Source organism: Nanorana parkeri, unplaced genomic scaffold, assembly GCF_000935625.1.
Source record: "Nanorana parkeri isolate BGI_ZX_2015 unplaced genomic scaffold, ASM93562v1 scaffold844, whole genome shotgun sequence".
NCBI classification, from domain to species: Eukaryota; Metazoa; Chordata; class Amphibia; order Anura; family Dicroglossidae; genus Nanorana; species Nanorana parkeri.
In genome coordinates this window covers 98124-118064 of record NW_017307112.1, presented here as the reverse complement: position 1 = coordinate 118064, position 19941 = coordinate 98124, and the positions used below count along the sequence as shown (strand labels likewise).

At 38.9% G+C, this 19941-nt stretch overlaps 1 protein-coding gene across 1 annotated transcript in view; it reads right to left on the bottom strand.

Moving 5' to 3' along the window:
* GRID2 (glutamate ionotropic receptor delta type subunit 2) overlaps positions 1–19941 on the bottom strand; it is a 383270-nt gene that overhangs the window by 303998 nt on the left and 59331 nt on the right. Inside the window, exon 7 of the mRNA XM_018565404.1 lies at positions 6232–6393. Coding sequence (XP_018420906.1) covers positions 6232–6393 — 162 coding nt within the window. The remainder of the gene's footprint in view (positions 1–6231; positions 6394–19941) is intronic.

The window sequence follows — 19941 nt, the reverse complement described above, 5'->3', positions numbered from 1 at the left end:
TGCTGTGGCTTTGTGCTTCCTGCACCCACACAACTCCAACACTCTCCTGAGCACTGGGCTGGCTTCCTGATAAGGCTGCTCTCAGCCACCTGATTAGCCCAGGCTGGTCAATGGCAACACCTGGCCCCAGGACTTGAGATCTCATCCCACCCAGAGCTCTACGAAATCTCCAGAGCTCCAGATCCCAGCTGCAAATAGGAAAACCTGGAATAACCTGAAAAGCCAGGTTCTTCCTTATAACCTGCTTTACTTTCTGGACCCTCTCAGCCCCTTTGGCTGAGAGTCCTGGGTGCCAAGGTCGCCATCCTCCACCGTGGCATTGGCTTACACTGCCACACATGTTACATGGCTAGGTCATTAAAAAGAACATTTAAAAACTGTACTTTTTTTATTTTAGCTTCAAACATAACGCAGTAATAGAGTAAATGTATAATATATATTTGCTTTAAAGCAGGCCCTCTACAGTTGAAGAAAGATCACTGTGTTGTACACTAGAATTAAACAAATGAGAAATTTCCTAGACCTTTAAGTTCATGCTGCCATTGATGAGTAAACAGTTGAGGTATTTAATTTTATTCTTTACAAAAAACTGCATTGAGCTGTTTTATAGAAGCTGTTGGATGTTGCAAGTCCCTGATACTGTTTTGTGCCTAAAAAACTGAGATACTTTTCAACCTATTATATCGCAAGTGAGTTGCGCTCGGTCTCGACAAATATAAATAAAATGGAATATGTGTGCTCTATAGGACGTGAAGAAGTTACTAAGTTCAGATTCTACTGTGAAAGAATTGTAAATCTCGGTAGTCACTACCTCGGTAATAATTGTGCAATATAACAATCAGGTGTGGGAAAAGGATTTTCAATCGCCAGCCGGTGTATTGATTAGGTGTTTCTGTGTACTAAGTGTACATGGTTTGTCCAAACAAACCTCTTAGTGATGTGACAATCTATTCAAAGACACCAATCCAAATATAAATGACTCGGTGTCACAGATTGGTCGTGTATAAGAAAAACAAAAACAAATTCTAAAATCCCAATCTCTAAATCGTGACGAATTTTAAATATAGTACGAACACTTAAATAATAAAAATTAAACAGTATCAAAAATGATCACATATACAGTGCTACTCCGTGCACTCTGATTCCTCTCAAAGACAAAGATTAAATGCGGGGTTAATTTAACTAAAATACCGGCATCGATCTTAGTGAGCTTGTATTACTATACTTTTCAACCTACTTACCCTCAGAAATGGTTTAGCTTGGCTATATACCAATAATCAGGACACTGTCAAAATCAATCATACTATTTCCATCTGATTAATGGATTGCTGCATACAGTATCCCATTGCTATTTTCTTGGTGACAGTTTTCTTTAAATGTCCAGTTTGTGTGACCTCTTTAATGCTTTAAGAATGCATAGCACTATTTGATGCATAAGATATTAAAAAGAACCTAATCTCTGGAAGCTGTAACCAAAATAGCAAGTAGAGGGCAAAATGACTAGTCACCAGTATTGCCTGTAGACTCCCTGCAGCTGATCTCTTCACCTTTACTGACTAAGCTTGTCCTGTTGTTCTCCCTGTCTCTTTATGGAAGCTATGGGTTTTGCCTCCTCATGTCAAAATAGGCTCCCTGATGACTTATGACCTGGTCACAATTGGGGTAATGATCAAGAAGCAGTAAAAGTACACATGGCACAGAATTAATAAAGCAGAAGCAAATACATTCTTATACTACCACTCCTCAGGCACAGCATTATCTCCAGTCAGAAGAAAAGTGAGCAGCACAGTAGTGACCTCATCAAATCTCACTTCAAGTCTCATGAGACCAGCAGGAAAAGGCACAGTAACATGCCAGGAAATGCACTGATAGTTTTCAGAATTCGTAATTCTTTACTTTTGAGTTCAGGTCCACTTTAAAGAAGGAAATCAAGACTATGTTGCAATTTGCAAATAAGGCTGCCCTAGAAAATGACAGATTTAATCTTATTGGCTAATATACAACTGCAGCTTAAAATCTAAAGAAACAGTTAGACTGTAATTCCAAATGTAGCCAAAAAGGCTTATTTATTTCCATAGCCTTCTCCAGCAAACTTCACTCACAGATAGACCTTACCTAACATATCAAAGTAACACTGCAGTCAAAGACACATTTCTTATGTATTACTTCTCAAATGACAAACCATTTATCTTGGTTTCCAAATGGTTTGCAACATATGTTTGGATGAACTGGGAAAGCTAGAGATAGTTATCTTTAGCCTGAGCACTACATGCTACATGGGTAGCAATAGTAAGCAGGGCCGCCGTCACGGGGGTACGGCCGACATTCAAGTAAGGGGCCCGGGCCGCGTGAGGGGCCCGTGAACCTTACATGAATATCGGCCGGCAGCTGTACAGTTGACTGGCAGTAGGTGGAGGCGGCCGCCCGGGCCCCGCAGCACCGGAGGAAGCCGGGGCCCGCACACTCGAGATCCTCACCTGGTGTTCTCTGTGCAGGCCTCTGGTGCCCCCCTGTCTGTGACTGACTGCACATTACGTTTTTAAAGATGGCTGCCGCGAGTAGCAGCGGCCATCTTTAAACCTGGCAAGTGCCCACAGCTCATTTAATATATTGCCGAAACGGCAATATATTAAATGAAAATCATTCCCTGGTGGTCCAGCGGGGTTGGTGCGGTGCTGCAAGCACTATTTTGATCGCACTGCACCCGAACACACTGCAGGCACAATGTGCCTTGCGATCCCATGCGGGCGATCGCATTGCAGCCGGAGTGCGTGGCTACGGCGCCATTTACTTTAATGGCCCATTGTGCCCCCTCCAGCCTGGCCAAAAAGTGAGCCGGCCGCAATGCGGGCAGTGCGTTCTGGCCAGAATCGGACCAGAACACACTGCTTATGGTGTGAACTAACCCTAAGCCCTGCGTCCAGTAGACATGTGCGATTCATTTTGGAAAAATTAGTTTTCCGGACGAAATTCGTTAGCGGTAGTCTGTACGCATTTTCGTTTGTGGAAGAATTTTCATTGCAGCAAAGTGACAATTAAAAAAAAAAAATATGTCACAATGCTGCAATGAAACGAACGATGCCAACATGAAACGGAAATGAACATTCATACAGACTACAGCTAACGAATTTCGTCCGAATCCCGAAAAATCTAAATCAAAACAAGATGAAACTAAACGTTTTTTTTGCCGGTGCACATGTCTAGTGTCCAGCGGGTGACGAAGCCCTGCGGCCAGCAGGTAATGTGACTGTGGGGGGACATTAGAGTGTAAGCTCCTCTGTACAGAGACTGATGTGACTGTGGGGGGGGAGGGGACATTAGAGTGTAAGCTCCTCTGTACAGAGACTGATGTGACTGTGGGGGGGGAGGGGACATTAGAGTGTAAGCTCCTCTGTACAGAGACTGATGTGACTGTGGGGGGGGAGGGGACATTAGAGTGTAAGCTCCTCTGTACAGAGACTGATGTGACTGTGGGGGGGGAGGGGACATTAGAGTGTAAGCTCCTCTGTACAGAGACTTATGTGACTGGCTCAGTGTTGTTCTCTGTACAGCATTGCGGTATATATATGTCAGAGCTATATAAATGTATAATAATAACAGTGTGACTGGCTCAGCGTGGCGGCGGGGAGGGGGGTTCCCTGGCCTAAAGCCGTGTAAGGGGCCCCTGAATTTCTGAAGGCTGCCCTGATAGTAAGTATATCAAAGAGATGACCAAAAGAAAAAGTCAAGATCCATTTAAAATCAAAAGGAGTCAAAGTACTTTTCTGGATGAGCTCTTCCTGAATTTTTATAGCATTCATACCATTGGAATGTTAAGGTACCCTTGTTCTTGGGAAAAAGGTTTGCCATTGTTAGAAAGGAATGAATGTATTTAGAGAGCAATTAGTGGGGAATTATTAATGTCTTATGGATGCAACTAATTAGGCAAGAAGACTGGATTTATTGGGGGTTGTTAGAAGCTAATGCAGAGTTGTGTAGCATAATTAGCAAAGCATAGACGTGTTTTAATTGGACCTTTAGTAGAAGAATTACAATTCCCAGCAGTATCCCTGACACCTTCCCTACTACTTCTGATTAAGTGCAAATATTTGATATGCTCTTCCCTGTTACCCCTGATGGAATAATCCACATATACAGTATATAGCTGTGCCAAACTGACACTTATTTTGTATAAAGCTTAATGAGTCTTTCCAGATTTGTAGAGGAGGTAGATGATGTTCTCCATTAACTTACTTTCTGGGAAATCCGAGTCTGGTGCTGTCAATCCAAAATGAATTTTGAACCCTTGTGTTTTTTTATTAAATGAGTCTTATGATGAAAACATCAATCCACACAATGCAATACTACAAGGTAAATAAGGATGTCCACCAGCTTATGGTGCAGCCAATGTTCAGAAACACATGAATGTGTACACATCAGTTCTGATTTATTAAAGTAAAGAAGAGTAGAAAATGTTCACCAACTTTATTAAATAAAGTTAAGCAGTACTTATTTTAATCGCACAGTCATCTTTGAAGCAAAATCCAGTCTTTTGAAATTCTACTGCACATGATTGGGTATTCAAAGTGAACACGTGTTTACTTTAACCACTTGCTGCCAGGAGCAAATGCATACTATTTGCACACACAAAAAAATCTGCATTTTTGGCTAGAAAATAGCTTAAAACCCCCAACAATTATATATTTTCTGAAAGCAAAGGCCTTGTAGAATAAACAAATGCTAGTTGCAATTTTCTATGTCGGACGGTATTTGCGCAAATATTTATCAAACCAGTATTTTTAGATTAAAATACACTAAAATGAAATTTAGTGCACAGAAACAAGATATATTTTTGGTAAAATATAAAAAATGGAGTCATGTTGGGTAAATTGATACCAAACATGTCAAGCTTTAAAATTGTGTGCGTCTGTGAAACCGCAAAAAAATACAATACCCAAAATTTCCCATAGGCGACACTTTAAATGATTTTACTGCTCATCAGTTTAGTGTTATCAGAGTGAGAATTATTGCTCTCACTCTGATGTTTGCAGCAATATGTAACATGTGTGGCGCAGTTTTCGGTTTTGTACGTAGGCGCATCCAATGCATGTGTGCATTTGTATGTGTGTGCACGTGGGGGCCAGGGAACTTAATAGCACCTGGGATGTGATAGGTCCTCTTTATGGAGACATCAGGGGTCTTTCACTAGTGTCATTTAGGGACTCCAAAGAAGCTGATGAAGCAGAGAACTCCTTAAACAGCTTCTTCCCCTGGCTATAAGTGCCGGAGAATGTAAACAGTGACACCGGAAGTGATGTAATACATCACTTCGGCTGATATCCTTTCCGATCTGTCAGGGAAGACCTGCTGTGCTGGTCACGGGTCAATACGGGGGTTAATTAGCATGCTTAGGCAACAATCTCTACTTAAGTACATCAAACACACAACATTTGCTTGGATGAGTTCCTCAGTTCACAAAACATATAGGGTTATTGAAATTCCTAGCAGTATACACACACACACACACACACACTATATACAGTAGGTTGAACCTGATAGACCGATGTTTTTATTCAACCTCATGTTAAATGAGCCTGTCTGAAAAATCTCGACTGAACAGCCAACCAGCTGCAGCCAATGTTGAAGTATTCTGATGGTGGCACACTTACCACTGCCAGAAAACAATAGCTCGGTGGGGGGGTTGGGAGGAGAACCATTTAGCGTGGATGGAGGAATCAAGGCTATGGAACTAGCCTTTAGATGGCAGTCAGATTACCAGATTACCAGACTGGGCAAGAATAATCTAATTTACATGCCTAATTTAATATTTTATTATATCTTGAAAAAATGCGGATGCTAAAGATGTGGACGGCACAAACATTATATTTCATTGCATTATCAAGCTAGATTAAGCACAGATAAACAATAGTTTTATTTGATGGCTTTGTTTGGTCTTCAACATCTGACAAGGCTGACTGCCCTTCTGATGTAGCTATAGCAGCTATGCTTGTGGGAAAAGGCAGTGTTAATGAAACATTTCTAGACCAGAACATGAAACTTCCTACTCAACTGTAAAACTTTACTGAAGAACAGTAATTTGGCAAATTTGTCATCTATACCAATCTTATGGAGCTTCTGACAGGCTACGCTTTTAGTAAGACTAATACGAATTTAAAATTAGACACCTCAGCCAGCATCATTTTTTCCTTTCAGTTGAAAATAATGAAGATGAAAGGTGGAGAAAAAAGGTACCTTCTTGACAGTTTCCAACATAGAACGACCGCCTTGCCAAGGCTTCGAGTTCTTCTTGATGCAGGTAAGACTGGCCATGCTGTGCCACTTTCGATCTTCAAGCTTCTTGTGAAAGGCATTAGCTAGTAAGAGCACGGTGTCATAGATATACAGGTTGGTGATCTGTAAAGGATTAAATATTGATCATTAGATTCAGGTTTTGTGGAAGGCTGACAGACCTAAGTTAGAATCATAACATAGTTGCTACTGCTACTTAGGAGCTTATATTGCCGCAAGTAGAGTTCTTGCCTGATTGAAAGAACAATCTTTTTTTCTTTCTAAATTAGGCCTATCAAGTTGTGTCATTTATGATGGAGGGTTCCCTCCTGTAGTATGATAACTACTTTGTTTTCTGCCAACCTTTGAAACTATTTTATAAGAAAAGATGTCATATATAGAATTAAAACAAATAGCATGCTTACTTTGACCCGTGTGATTTCCTGTTTACTAGTGGACTTTTAAAAACAGAATTTCCATCTAGTCCTTCTTTAAAGAGTATGTAAGCCCTAAATCTATTTTTCAGTATGTTTTCCACCATACTTCACTGTATACTGTTTTCCTAAGCAAATTGTTTTTGGTAAATCTGTTGCAAGGTATCTTGCCCAGAGTTCCTGTCAGTAAAGGCACTCCCCGCTGTATGCTGATAACAACAAGCCACTACCTTACTTTTAGCAGAAGAATTGTCAGCATGACAACCAACGAAAGGAGCAGCCGGCTGACAATATTGCTGCTAATTGAGAAACCGAGGTTAACATTGTTTGCCTGCAACAGGAAGTGCTCTTACTGGAGTTATTTCCAAGAAACTTTGTAACAAATTAACAAAAAAAATTACTTAAAACATGTCCCAAAAACAAAAATGAATAAATTGAAGGTTACCAATCCTACCAGTTTTAAGCCTGTTTCCTTTTATTTTCACCTTGTGATCTGGCCAGTACCACACTTCCTATCTAAAGGTGCCCATACACTGCACGATTCTTGTACGAGAATCGTGGGAAATCCCGCGATCGCAAGTACGATCTGCCTGTCCAAGATGGGCAAATCATACGTTTTTAAAAGTACTTTACAACCCTCGCAAGACAAAAGTCTTGCGCTGGTTGTAGAGTGTATGGGCACCTTTAGAGTGGCTACACTCACTCCTCCACTCTCTCTATGGAGGAGCAAAGTATCCATTCTAGGACATCCTCATTCTCAGGCTGTGTTAGATGGACTAGTAGATTTAGATGGACATTCCTTAAGCGACTATTAAATTAAAGCCTAACTCCAGCTGGCAGTTTTTAAGCACTTACAGAAACAGTTATTTTCCTTTCAGGATAATGGTTTCAAATAAATGAATACACGCTGGCCATTGTAAGCACCTCTAGCAGTGTTAAATGTGTTGTCTTAAACCTCTGATACTTTTTCAGGGCAGCATGATCTGTTAAAAAAAGTTGAAAAATTACAGGTAATCAAATTGTGTTACAAGGGGACGTAGGATATGCACACATGGAGGTTAGAACACAAAACAACACCAGACACCTTTCCTAGTGCAAATAAACCTTTTATTGATAAAAATAGGTATACACAAATATACTCACAAAAGAAGCATGGGTTAAAAGCGTCAAATGGACTGATAATCCTTTTGGCTTTTCTACTGCGGATATAAACTGGAGTGATTGAAGGACAATCAAAGAGCTCTGCTTTCTTCACAGAGTCCCACTACCACTGCTGAATGCATTTTCGGGGACACACCCCTTCCTCAGAGCTGAACAGAAAAGTCATCAAGGATTATCAGTCCATTTGGCGCTTTTAACCCATGCTTCTTTTGTTAATATATTTTTGTATACCTATTTTTATCAATAAAAGGTGTATTTGCACCAGGAAAGGAGCCCGGTGTTGTTTTGTTTTCTATGCAGAGCCAGCCATAGGTTTAAAGATCATATGATAACAAATACGCATGATCGAAGAATGGGCTGCAGAATTAGACTCTATCATGATCCTGGAGCAACTAATCACAGAGAAATTCAATAGCATGGACCAATTTACTATCCTGGTCACCTGAATGGTGTTTTGATATTGTGGTAATATGGTACCTAAATAAGGAACTGCACTTCTTCATTCTTGTCATGTGTCGGTAGGGAGGAAACACCCCTCTTTGTACACCTCTTTTATGTCCCCTTCCCCAACCTTTGCAACCTTATTATTTTCTTCTCTATTCTTCTTCTGCCCCAACTCCAACTTCTTGAACTGAGAATGAATACCCTCCTGACCTGGGTTGCATGCTCCATTCCATCTACAACCATATTATAGCAAGAGTCTGTTCACTAAACAGAACTTGTGCAGGCAGGTATTCTCTGTTATGTTTTTGTACTCTCCCAGTAATGTTATTATTCCAGGTTTGGCTCTTTCTCATATACCAATAAACCTGTTTCAGTATTTGCAATATTACTCTGTCTACCACAATATACTTTTAAACACGACAAGCTCGAGTGTTCAGAAATTCTCTATCTACCATTTTGTTAACACAGATTAACATCAATAATAAGAGATGGCATACAAAACACATGATTGACCACACCTTCTTTTGTATGGTAGCCTTTTCATTACCTAAAGCAATGACAGTTAAAATCTATTTTTTCTGTTCAACAATGCTTCCTTTTATTCAAGATTTTATAAACCAGGCTTAATATTAAACACATTATATGGTAATTTTTAAGAAGGCATACCTTAATGATATCCGTCTGACTTTTTTACTTTATCTATGTGAATAAAAATACCTTGTCACCTTTACTATTTTAGTGACATTTATAGGAGTATGACTTTTTTCTGAAGGATCTGTCCAACTGATTTATTACTTTAACTGCTTTCAACAGGAACAAGCTAGCCTATTTATTGTGCTGTAAGAAAAAGTGGGTTCATTAAACCTTTCATTGTTTAAGAGATAGACTATTAATTATGAACTGTTATGCTCTACATCTCTCTTTATTTACTGTACATCTGGGAATAATTGACCCTTTCATTTTTTTTTATGCAAGCTTTCTCCAACATGAAAGATTTGACAAAGGAAGGAAGAATTCTGCTGACTAGCACTAGAGTGTAATCTTGCACATTAACTAAATATTTTGCTTATTTACTTTTAATTAAAAAGCAAGTGCCTGTGGGTAAACACTAATAAAGAATTGCATATATATATATCACCTTGTAAAAATGTAGATAAGATAAAGCAAAAAATAGAGTGGTCAAAAAGTCCCTATATTACACCAGAAACTTAAACCACTGTTTAAAGTCTAAATGAAGTAGAAATAGAAAAAGATACATGTAAGATAGAGATTACTTTTTTTGTTATAGTCCAGTTGTATAGTGGACAGTTGTACTTCACAGTCCAGTAGGCACCAGAGTTTGACCTTACATGCAGTAATCTATCAGACCTGGTAAGACATGCACCCTCTCTCCTTAGCAATACAGGTCTGTGTATGGATGCTTGTGATAAGGGGTGTGACCATTATGTATCTATCCATGCAAAGATCACTAAAAGGAAAAAAGGTAAGTTAAAGGAGAACTATGGGGTCAGGGCTTTTCCCCATAGTTCTCCTAAGGGTAACAGGAGGACACAAACTAGCGTCCTCCACTTCACCCTAAGCTCAGTATACCGCGAGCTACAGCTCGCGGTATACTGAGAGCTGGGACGGATCCCAACATTACTGTCTAGATCCACCCAGCTGCAGGATTGACAGCTGGCTCTGCCTATCTAGAGGCAGAGCCAGCTGTGCCTGCCGCCTCCATGTCCGTTCCGCCAGTCAGCACTGTAGGATCGGGCAGGGGAATCCCTGCAGGGAGCTGTGAGTGACAGTCAGTGCTCTCTGCAGGGATAGATCGAAAAGTGAGCGAGCGGCGCTATGTGTTCGCTCACTTCCCAATCTATTGAGCTAGAACTATGAGGCTGAGTGATTTTCACTCGCCTCATAATTCTCCTTTAAGACATTACCAAATTAAACAATGTTTTAAATCATTTAATGATATTACCAGGGCATGTGTCAATGTGATATAATGTCACTGGTTCACAGCAAATTTATAGAATAAATATTCCTATAACACAAATGGCTTCATTACAGTGCATATGTGAGAGCTACAGTGAGACTGTGAATGCAAAGTAGGTTCTACATTTCTTTTAATCATGTTTGGAAAGTGATAACATTGTTAGAACCCCTGAAGATTTATTTCAAAAAGCAACTCTTATTTATAACTTGTAGGCCAATGTATCTTTTCGTAAAACATAAGATGTCCATCACAGATGTAGTTAAAAGTCACTGGCCTCTAGATAAAATGTAGGACCTGGCAGCCAACCCACAACCCAGGTTATTTTAACAATTACAATGTGATTTAACATGGGACAGATTTCTGTACAGTCCCCCACACATCACTTTGTTGGTGGGGTCTGTACAGCTAGGAAGGGTTAAGCTTGTTCCAGTATTGGGTGGAGGTTTGCACTGCTTTTCTAATTATTACTTCTAAATATATTGATGCAGAATGGGCAAACTGTCTTTCAGCCTCTCTACCTCCAGCCTTGGTGTGCTTTGTGTGGCTGTAACATCTAATATCCTAATTCTAGGGTTAGAGAGTCAACTGGGGTAGGAAGAAGGCATGAAACATGAAATGATTTATGATGTGGGATAGGAAGAAGGCAGCACAAGACAGTTAACTTAGGGAGTGAAAAGTATAAATCTTGCCTTGGATATAAATAATTCCTATCTTTCCATTGAAAACAATATTGTATTGCAGACTATATGTATTTAATGATGGTATGCATGAGCTAGACTAACACATGTTCTAAGGTCTCCCACCCTGGATAAAACTCTTTACCCTTGTTGCTATGTAATTGATGCTCATAATCTGATGTCTGATGTTAATACAAGTGTGTACATCATTCACTCATTATAAGAATTACCAAGGAAACTGAAGGGTTGACTTACTAAAGAAATATGAACTATTTATGTCACAATATTAATGTTCACTTAGCTTAGTAAATATTCACATTGGGGTGGATTTATTAAAGCAGTAGAGCATGCTCCTGCGAGGGAATGTAGCTCACTGATTGTGAAAAAAATAAATTATTTTGCAAAGAATACTCAATCACATGCAGGGGCATGCCGAAGCTGGGTGACACCCGGAGCGGTAACCGAGTGTCACCCCGCCGAGACGTCACTACACGATGATGTCATCGCACACGCGCGGCAGTATTCTGATACCTGCCGGCGGCCATCTTGGTGATGGACGCCGGCAGAGAGAGGAGGGGACAGTCATCCGGCGCGAAAAGGTATGCCACAGAGTCCCCTCCTCTCTCCTGATACTGTCGGGAGTTCGGTCCATGACCGAGCGCCCGACTTTTCAGAGGGGGGTAACACCAAAATGACTGTGAGTCATTTTGGTATAACCCCTCCAATGGTGTCACCCGGGTGTGGGCCGCACCCCCCGCACCCCCCACACTCCCCTAGTGACGCCACTGATCACAGGCAATGAAAATGTAAATAATAGGATTTTTGCTTGCATATGACTGAATGATTGATGTCAGCAGAACTTTACCTCATTCACTAAGCGAAGGGGAAATTCCCTTTGGTAAGTGAACAACCTGTACTCATTTAGTAAATCAACACTAATAAATACCCAATTACATTCAAGAGGAAAAAAAAAAGATTTTTGCATTGCTGAAACTTCACATTATTTCTCTAGTCTTTTAGTAAATCAAGGTGTGTGTGTGTGTGTGTGTGTATTGCAGAATGCAGCTATACTGTGATTTATATACAATATGTGCATTAGTTATTATTATTGTTAATTATGAACAGTGAACACCAACATATCAGGTGCTTTTAAATATATATGACAAGCATAGGCTCTTACTCTTTTAAAGTAAATTTACACTTTTGTAGCCAATTTGGGATTACACCTCTATGTTCTCATTCACATTGTGTGACATAAAAATATATTTAAATATTGCTGCTTACATTTTTAAATGTTTTTACTTGCTTAAAATCCTACCTAGCCCCTCCCCCATGCATGAGGGGACTTTGGGAAGGTATGATTACTCTAATTAACTCTGTATGTACTGTGCTTGAAGATTTCATTATTATTTGTAAACTAGCTTTGAACACGGTCTATCATAACAAAGGGATAAAGACTTTGTTGAAGCATTGTGTGTTAGGCTAGGTTCACACCTAGGCGATTAAACTGGTGAGCTGTTTTCGCTCGGTTGTCGCACAGTTTTGTTTGTGCAATTTTGCTTTGAAAACCGCGCGGTTGTTGAGTGGTTTTCAATGCATAGAGATGTATATGGGACCCAAACCATGTGACAACCTCCCGAAAATAGCTCCTGCACCTATTTGTGTGACAGCCGATTTTCTACCGCACAACAAATCAGAAAGATGTGAACAGCTTCCATTGACTTAAATGCAAATCTGTGTTTTGTCCGATATCGCGCAGATACATCGCCTAAGTGTGAACCTAGCCTTAAAGAAACGAACTAGGGCTAATCACAAAAGGGTGAAGAGTTTGGAGAAGGCAGGAGAAGTGGACACTCTAGGTCAACTTAGCTGACCTGGAAAGTGAGCTGAATTGGAGAATTTTTCCAAATCAGCTATTTTGGCCTAGATTGTTAATTTTTTCTGGCTTTTCCAAACTCTTTACCCTTTTGTGAATAACCCTCCTAAATTTGACTGCAAAATGAGGAAGTACACATTAAGTAGCATGGAAGCTGCCACACTTGTTGCTGGTAGTGCACTGCAAAAGTCAAATGCTTCCCTGTGCTCCAGTCTGTATTAAGCCTTTTTATTTTGATACAAAACTTGCACACCAAGCACAAAGAAGTGATTGACAATTTAGAATTGCATGCCAAGTGCTCCTTTTAGGTGCCTGTGTATATAAGGTCCTATTTATTTGTTAGCCTGGTAACACTGTTCTTCTTAACTTCAGAACATTTCAGAAATGACAGCTGTTGTTTAGGACTTGAAGTTAAGCTGCAATGATTACATAGTGGTTACAGCATTATAGTTTAAAGTTTGAAGTCATGCCCAATGCTGCTGACAGCACTGTATTATTCTGTTAACTTCCTATATACTTTTGTTAGCCAAGAGTTATATTAAGTACATCTAGCAGCTTCTAATATTTATTAAATACAACATGGCAAAAAAAAGAACATATGTGTTTAGATTTTCTAATTATATAATTTGACTTTCTGGTTATACAGATTGTCAAGTCTGCCACTCTATAAATGTAGGGGCAGCAGAATGTGGTATGAAATGTTTAATATATATTGTGTTGTCAGGGATACAATTAGATGTAACTAAAGAAAAAATATTATAGGTGTTTATTTTCATGTAATTAAAAGGATCGTAAGCATGAATAATGGAAACTTTTGCATAAAATAATTGCAAATACCTTTTACACATGTGTTTCTATATGTTGCTGGACTTAGGCTCCATTCACACAAATGCACTAAACATAAAAAATAATGCTTTTCAATGTGAGTTATTCACACTAGGGTGGCGTCTGCACAGTATGAAAGCACGCGTCCCACAAAAAAGTCCTAGTGTGATTTTTTTGGGGGTGGCTTCTGCGCCTTCTGGCTATAACAATTATATAATGAATATTCATGTTTGCATGAGTTCATGCTGCACGGTTTTAAAGAAGGAATATTCCCCACTGATTGCTGTTTAAAGGATAACTATGGTGCAACCTTTTTAGCTCCTAGTTCTCTTTAGGGTCACTGTGTCCTTCGGTGACCCAAAACTGAGATATGCTGAAAGCACAGGGCGGCTCCACAGCCGGGATGGATCCCAACAATACTTTTGAGATCCACTGGCTGAATGACAGCTGGCTCTGCCTCTCTAGAGGCAGAACCAGCTGTGCCCGCCCCTGTTCCTTAAGTCAGCGCTGGAGAAAGGGGGGGGGGAATCCCTGCAGAGAGCGGTGACTAACAGTCAGCAGTATGTGTTCGATGACTTCCCGATCAATAGAACCAACCTGTGACCGCTTCCTTGTTACATGTCGGCTTGAATTATGGGGATGAGTGTTTTTCATTCACCCCATAATTCTCCTTTAAACAAGAGAACACCTGGAATTTATGGACTGCACATTTACACATGTTAAAAGTGTATTTATTCATATAAGAGATTGTATATGTTACTCACATATTATCAGTTTGATGGTTATTTAGAGCGCTGCAAATCTATTTGGATTTAAATATTCTAAGCAGCTTTCGTTAATCAACCCCATTAGACTTGGTACTCTATTTTAGAATGACTTTTAAGGATGCACATACCTTGAAATATAGTATAAGATTAATGGACTGCCACATGGGTAAAAAAAGTTGGGGCACAGCTAAAAGATAGACATAGACAAGATAATGTCAAATAGTTTTAGCCAAAGAAGAGGTTTAACCGCTTCCTAAAGCCGGCTATATGCCGAATGGGAAAAATCACTTGATACCTCCATACTGGCTCCTCCCCTCCTGGCTTTTGTATTTTGATAGCCAGCACCTGTGGCTGTCAGAATATCAAAACAGTGACTGTAGCCGATTGGCTGCACTTACTGTTTGGCTAATCATTTTCCACCAGCTTCTTTGAAAAAAGTCATTTGAATAAACAACTTTTGTCAAGGAAGGTGGTGCTGGCAGTGCCATCCCAGGATTGAATTTCAGCCAACTCATGAGGAATAGGACAAAATTAAATCCATGTATGGCCATATTAGGCTTACAGAATAGATTATGCAAACATTACAGGATTAAGTACACCCAGATCTTTATTTTGTTTGTATTTCAATATTGTATAGATCTGATCATCTCTGTGAATTTTATTAAAGTGTATGTAAACCCTAAAAAAAATTATATTAGTAGACTTTTGGTAATTATCTTCTAGTACTGCCACTTTTTCTAGCTATTCATAGGTGCTCAGGAATACCTATTATTTATGTAAATATTTGACCCTTTTCATTGCTTTCCACATGCAATGTTACCAACATTAGCCAAGTGTTGCATCTTAGACCCCACTCATGGTCTAGGAGCGCAAAACAAATTGACATGATTGGATGGCTTTCTGTGGCTTCACATACACTACATTCATATACATTCAGTTGCTATTTTGTAAAGACCAAGTTTTTTTAGATGTTGTTGTATTTTAAATATCACAAAAAATAGTTATCTGTTTGGATAAGGGTATGCTCCATTTAGTCAGTGGGTGATTGTATAAAATCAGCAATAAAAAGTGGCTAGGCTTGAGCTCCCTTTCCATCTCGATTGCCCAGAAATCATTCAAATGTAAATCAAATGAAAGTGAGTTTTCTTTTTTTGGGGACTGTCAGTATGGCCGCCAGCTCAAATAGTTTTTTTCCTATGGATAGTGGCCCTATTACAGACAGATCAAATTTGTTATGGACATGTTATGATGAATAAGAATAGAAAATGATTTTGTCATTGTGATAGTAATAACAGCATAATTCATATTCGTCCCGCTTGCAATAATGATGTTTCATTAGCAATATTTTAGCTATTATATTATATATTAACTCCTAACCATACTATGTGACAAGAGCAGGTTTTGGGTAAGCTTGCATCTTGTAGCACACTGAACAACATACTTAAAAAAACAGTATTAGGGAGGAGACTAAAACATAAATATATAAGAAATCATAATAAGAAATCATAAAAATTAAAATAAAGCTCAAACACAGCCTGCCCTTAACTGTGTGTAAATTCAGTTGACTAACACTTTTTATTAAATACAGTATATCATCATATACTTTGCCCTAAATTTGACAATGACCATTTATTATGCTGATCTCTAGGGGGTCTATTTATAAAGGATTCACTGTGTGAATGTTTGCTGGACATTTGTCCATCTTTATTTTTTAGCATTTGGCTATCATGATTGTGAAATCTTGTGAGATGAGTGATTTTAAATGTTATAGGCAAATCTTGTTTGAAATTAAAAACACTCAATTATGTTGTATGCTGATGCTAAAGGGGGAAACTTGTTTGAACTTAAATGTAATGTGCAAATCTTGTTTGTAATTGGAATCTGTCTATTAAGTTGTCACGCCATTTTGGTAGTAGAATATCTTCAACAGGTAATGTCCTGTAAGCATAAAACATATGTTTCAGCTAAAGAAATTAAAGGATGATTAAAATGAGCTTTAAAAAATGTAAAACTGAAAAGATCAAAGCAAACTGTCAAGGAGATTTACAATTACCTGTATGACCCTCAATAATAAATCTAAATGGGTAGAAGTTAATTTCAAAATCTTTAGTCGTTTACAACTAAATTTACATTTTGGTGCTGGTTCTCATGATTTTTCATTTTAAAGTTTCAAGTTTTAATCAGTTGTTCTGTTCTGACACATGAAATTCAGGGAGTAGATATTTAGAATATATAGTCAAAATTCCATAAACAGTTACAGTATTTTCATGCAATGCACATGATCTATGAGCTCCTTCCTACATAGAAAAGATCTTAGATAAGTTAGTGTTGAGCCCAGTTATAGAATGGAATCTAGAGAACGTGCACTTTAGAAAAGTGAAGCTCACATTAAATCAAGAGCAGGGGTATTTTCAAAAAACTAAATTTTGCCTTACATATGATTACGGGGGAATTCACACCAGATGTGTTGAGGCTGCACTGGCTGCTTTTTTCCAGTGCAATAAAGTAAAATAAAACAAGTACACAGTGCGATGTGCCAGGATCAGCACATCAGAACTGTGCTGGTCACCACACACCAGCTGCTGTGTGATAATTGAACACAGCTTTTTTTAAAACATTCATTTTGCTTGGTGAACGGTCTTTATACCTTTAGTAAAATAACCCCCATGTTTAAAACTATGTGTGGGTGGCACTGGTAGCAAAAACATAAAGACATTTGGGTGGTATTAACCCTTTCCCTGCCAGCGCCGTAAGGCATACGGCAGAACAAAACTGTTCCCAGCTAATAAGTAGTAAAAAAACACAAACCCCCCTCCCCCACACACAAAACATACACGTGCACCATATTGTGTAAATGATCACAGTGCATGATTTAGTGCTAATAATTACAAAATAAAGAAAATATTTTTTTTGTGCACTGATACTGATTTTAGGGCTTTATAAATTGAATTGTGTATTTTTATCGGTTTATTATGTATTTGAGAAACATTTGCGCAGTTATCGCAGGGCCTACAAATTTAGTAGCACCATATTTTTTTTTGCCAGGCCTGCGCTTTCAGAAAATATATGGTTTGGGGGGTCTTTCACAAACGCTAGCAACGCAGCAGTCGAAAATCAAATAAATCGCAAAAATTGCAAAAATGGTGTGGCCAGCTAAGTTGCAAAAGGGCTTGGCAGCGAAAGGGTTAAAGGATCATTTCTGTTTTTAAATAGAAACTCTACGTTGGTTAAGGAAAAATAAATAAAAATAGCAAACAATTTTATTATTTAGAAGCTGAGATAGTCCATTCCTATAATTTCCTAAGTTATACTTCCTCACAATAACTTACTTATAAACTTAGGGGTCTATTCACTAAGCTGCCGTAGGCAGCCGAGTGACTAACCGACCCGAAGCAGCTATTCACTTCAGGCTGGTACAGCTGATTCCATCGGGTGGCTTCGGCTATTCACTTCAAGCTGGTACGGCTGATTTCAGCCATATATCGGCTGAAATCAGCCGTACATCGGGTGGCTTCGGTCGGCCGAACATGCTGAGCATGTTCAGCTGACCCGAAGTGCAGAAGGAGTTCGACTCAGCCGATCCAACATCTGGATTGGCTAATCCGAACCACTGGCATGCTACTCTGTGGTACCGAGCAAAATAGAAAAATTGTTAGAAAAGTAGTAAAAATTAAATAGCAAATGATTGTGCTGAGCTAGCAGTGACAGCTAGCTCTGACCAATTGTTTTCTATCGGAGCCGTTGGCTGCCATCAGAACAAATGCTGTCCCAAGCAGGATGAGATAGTACTCACAATTGGAAGCCTCAGAAATACAATACAGGGAACACCAATGTAAATGGAATCAGTTAGCTAGCCCTGTACAAAGTAAAATCAACTGTATGCTGAAATTGTTCTAAGAGGCAGGATAACTCTACAATCACAAGGAAAATACCAGAGGAATAGAGACTGTTTCCATTTACATTGGAGTTCCCTAAATGGGGAATTCCCCTGCCCCCCTTTCTGATAGCACCATCGCTTAGAATTTTTTATCAATTTTAAGATTGAAATATGTAAGACAGCAGGGTGTCAACAGGGCTGCCAATGGAGCAAATTACTACTAGTTCATCAAGAATTTCCTTCATGTATGGCTAGCGTCAGTCACTCTAATGTTTATTTTTGGAATAAAAGCTGACTCTTGGCTCTCGTACTCAAACTGCAGTCTACTCAAAGTGTTTAAATGCTGTTTACAGATTCTGTACTGTATTTCTTCCTTTTTTCCTGTGTAATATATACACTTAATGTGCATTTTGGGGTTGGGCCTACCCAAACTGTTTGAATACTGCCTATGTAATCTGTAATATAATACTTTTTACGTGAAATACATACACTTTAATGTGCAGCTGAAAAGCTGCATGCTGTGTGTCCTTTTAAAAAGTAGCCTTGTTTAAATATTGGCTGTGGAGTCTATAATATTTTGTGCTGTTGCCTCTCAATTAATACACTTTAATTTTAATTTCCTCATAAAAACTGCCTTAGCATTCCCTCTTACATTGCAGACCAATCAAGCTGCTAACATACACTCCAGCCAGTGTACTATACTATAGTGTGGCTATGGTTTTTGAAATATGGAACTTCAATTCCTATTTTGGGATAAAAACTGCAATGTTTCTAGAATGTCGAGGCTGTGGTTTCAAAATGTTATTTTTAGTTCCTGTTTAAAACAAGAGTGTGGTATTGCAAAAAAAGAGGATCACACCTATGAAGCTATTTTCCCACTGGCTAACTGTTCTAAAGTTAGGGGTTTAGCTTCTTTTATGGAAGAGCTAAGTTGACTATAGCTTTTAGATCTGTTTTGGCTGCCACTTCCCCCACTTAATTTAGGCCTATGGCTGCTAGATAAAAAATCAGGTGCCGCAGCCAAACCTGCCAAGAAAGCATTTTTTTTCAAGTTCAATTGAATCATAATATCAGTATTGTATTGCCTGCATTCAAAATGTCAGACAGGCCTAACGGGGGAGGCAGAGGCTATGCACACCCAGATAGTAGGGGGTGAGTAGATCTTCAATCTGCAAAAGAAAATATTATTTACTTTACAAAGTGAGGATCCAGGCTGGACAACTAGCTGTGGCTTGCACAGTACAATCTTTATTTAACATTGAAACCCTCTTGGTCTCTTCCTTTAAAAATGTGGCTTATATACGTTGACAACATGGTGTGTATCAAGCCTATACAATGTCTGGCTTGTTTCTGTGAATGATACAATGTAATTTTAATTTAATGATTTAAACCTGGCTAGTCTCTCACTCAAAAAAGAGTAAAGGTGCTTAAATACTGTATATGGAATCACTACAATGGTTTTCTGGCCTTTTATGTAAAAACATACCCTCTAATGTTGATGTTTTATTATATGTTGGCTGGTGTCTGTCCTGTTCAAAAAGTGGCCTAGTTAAATAGTTTAAATACTGTAAGGTACTCACTACAATATATATATATATATATATATACATATATATACACCGTATATATATATAT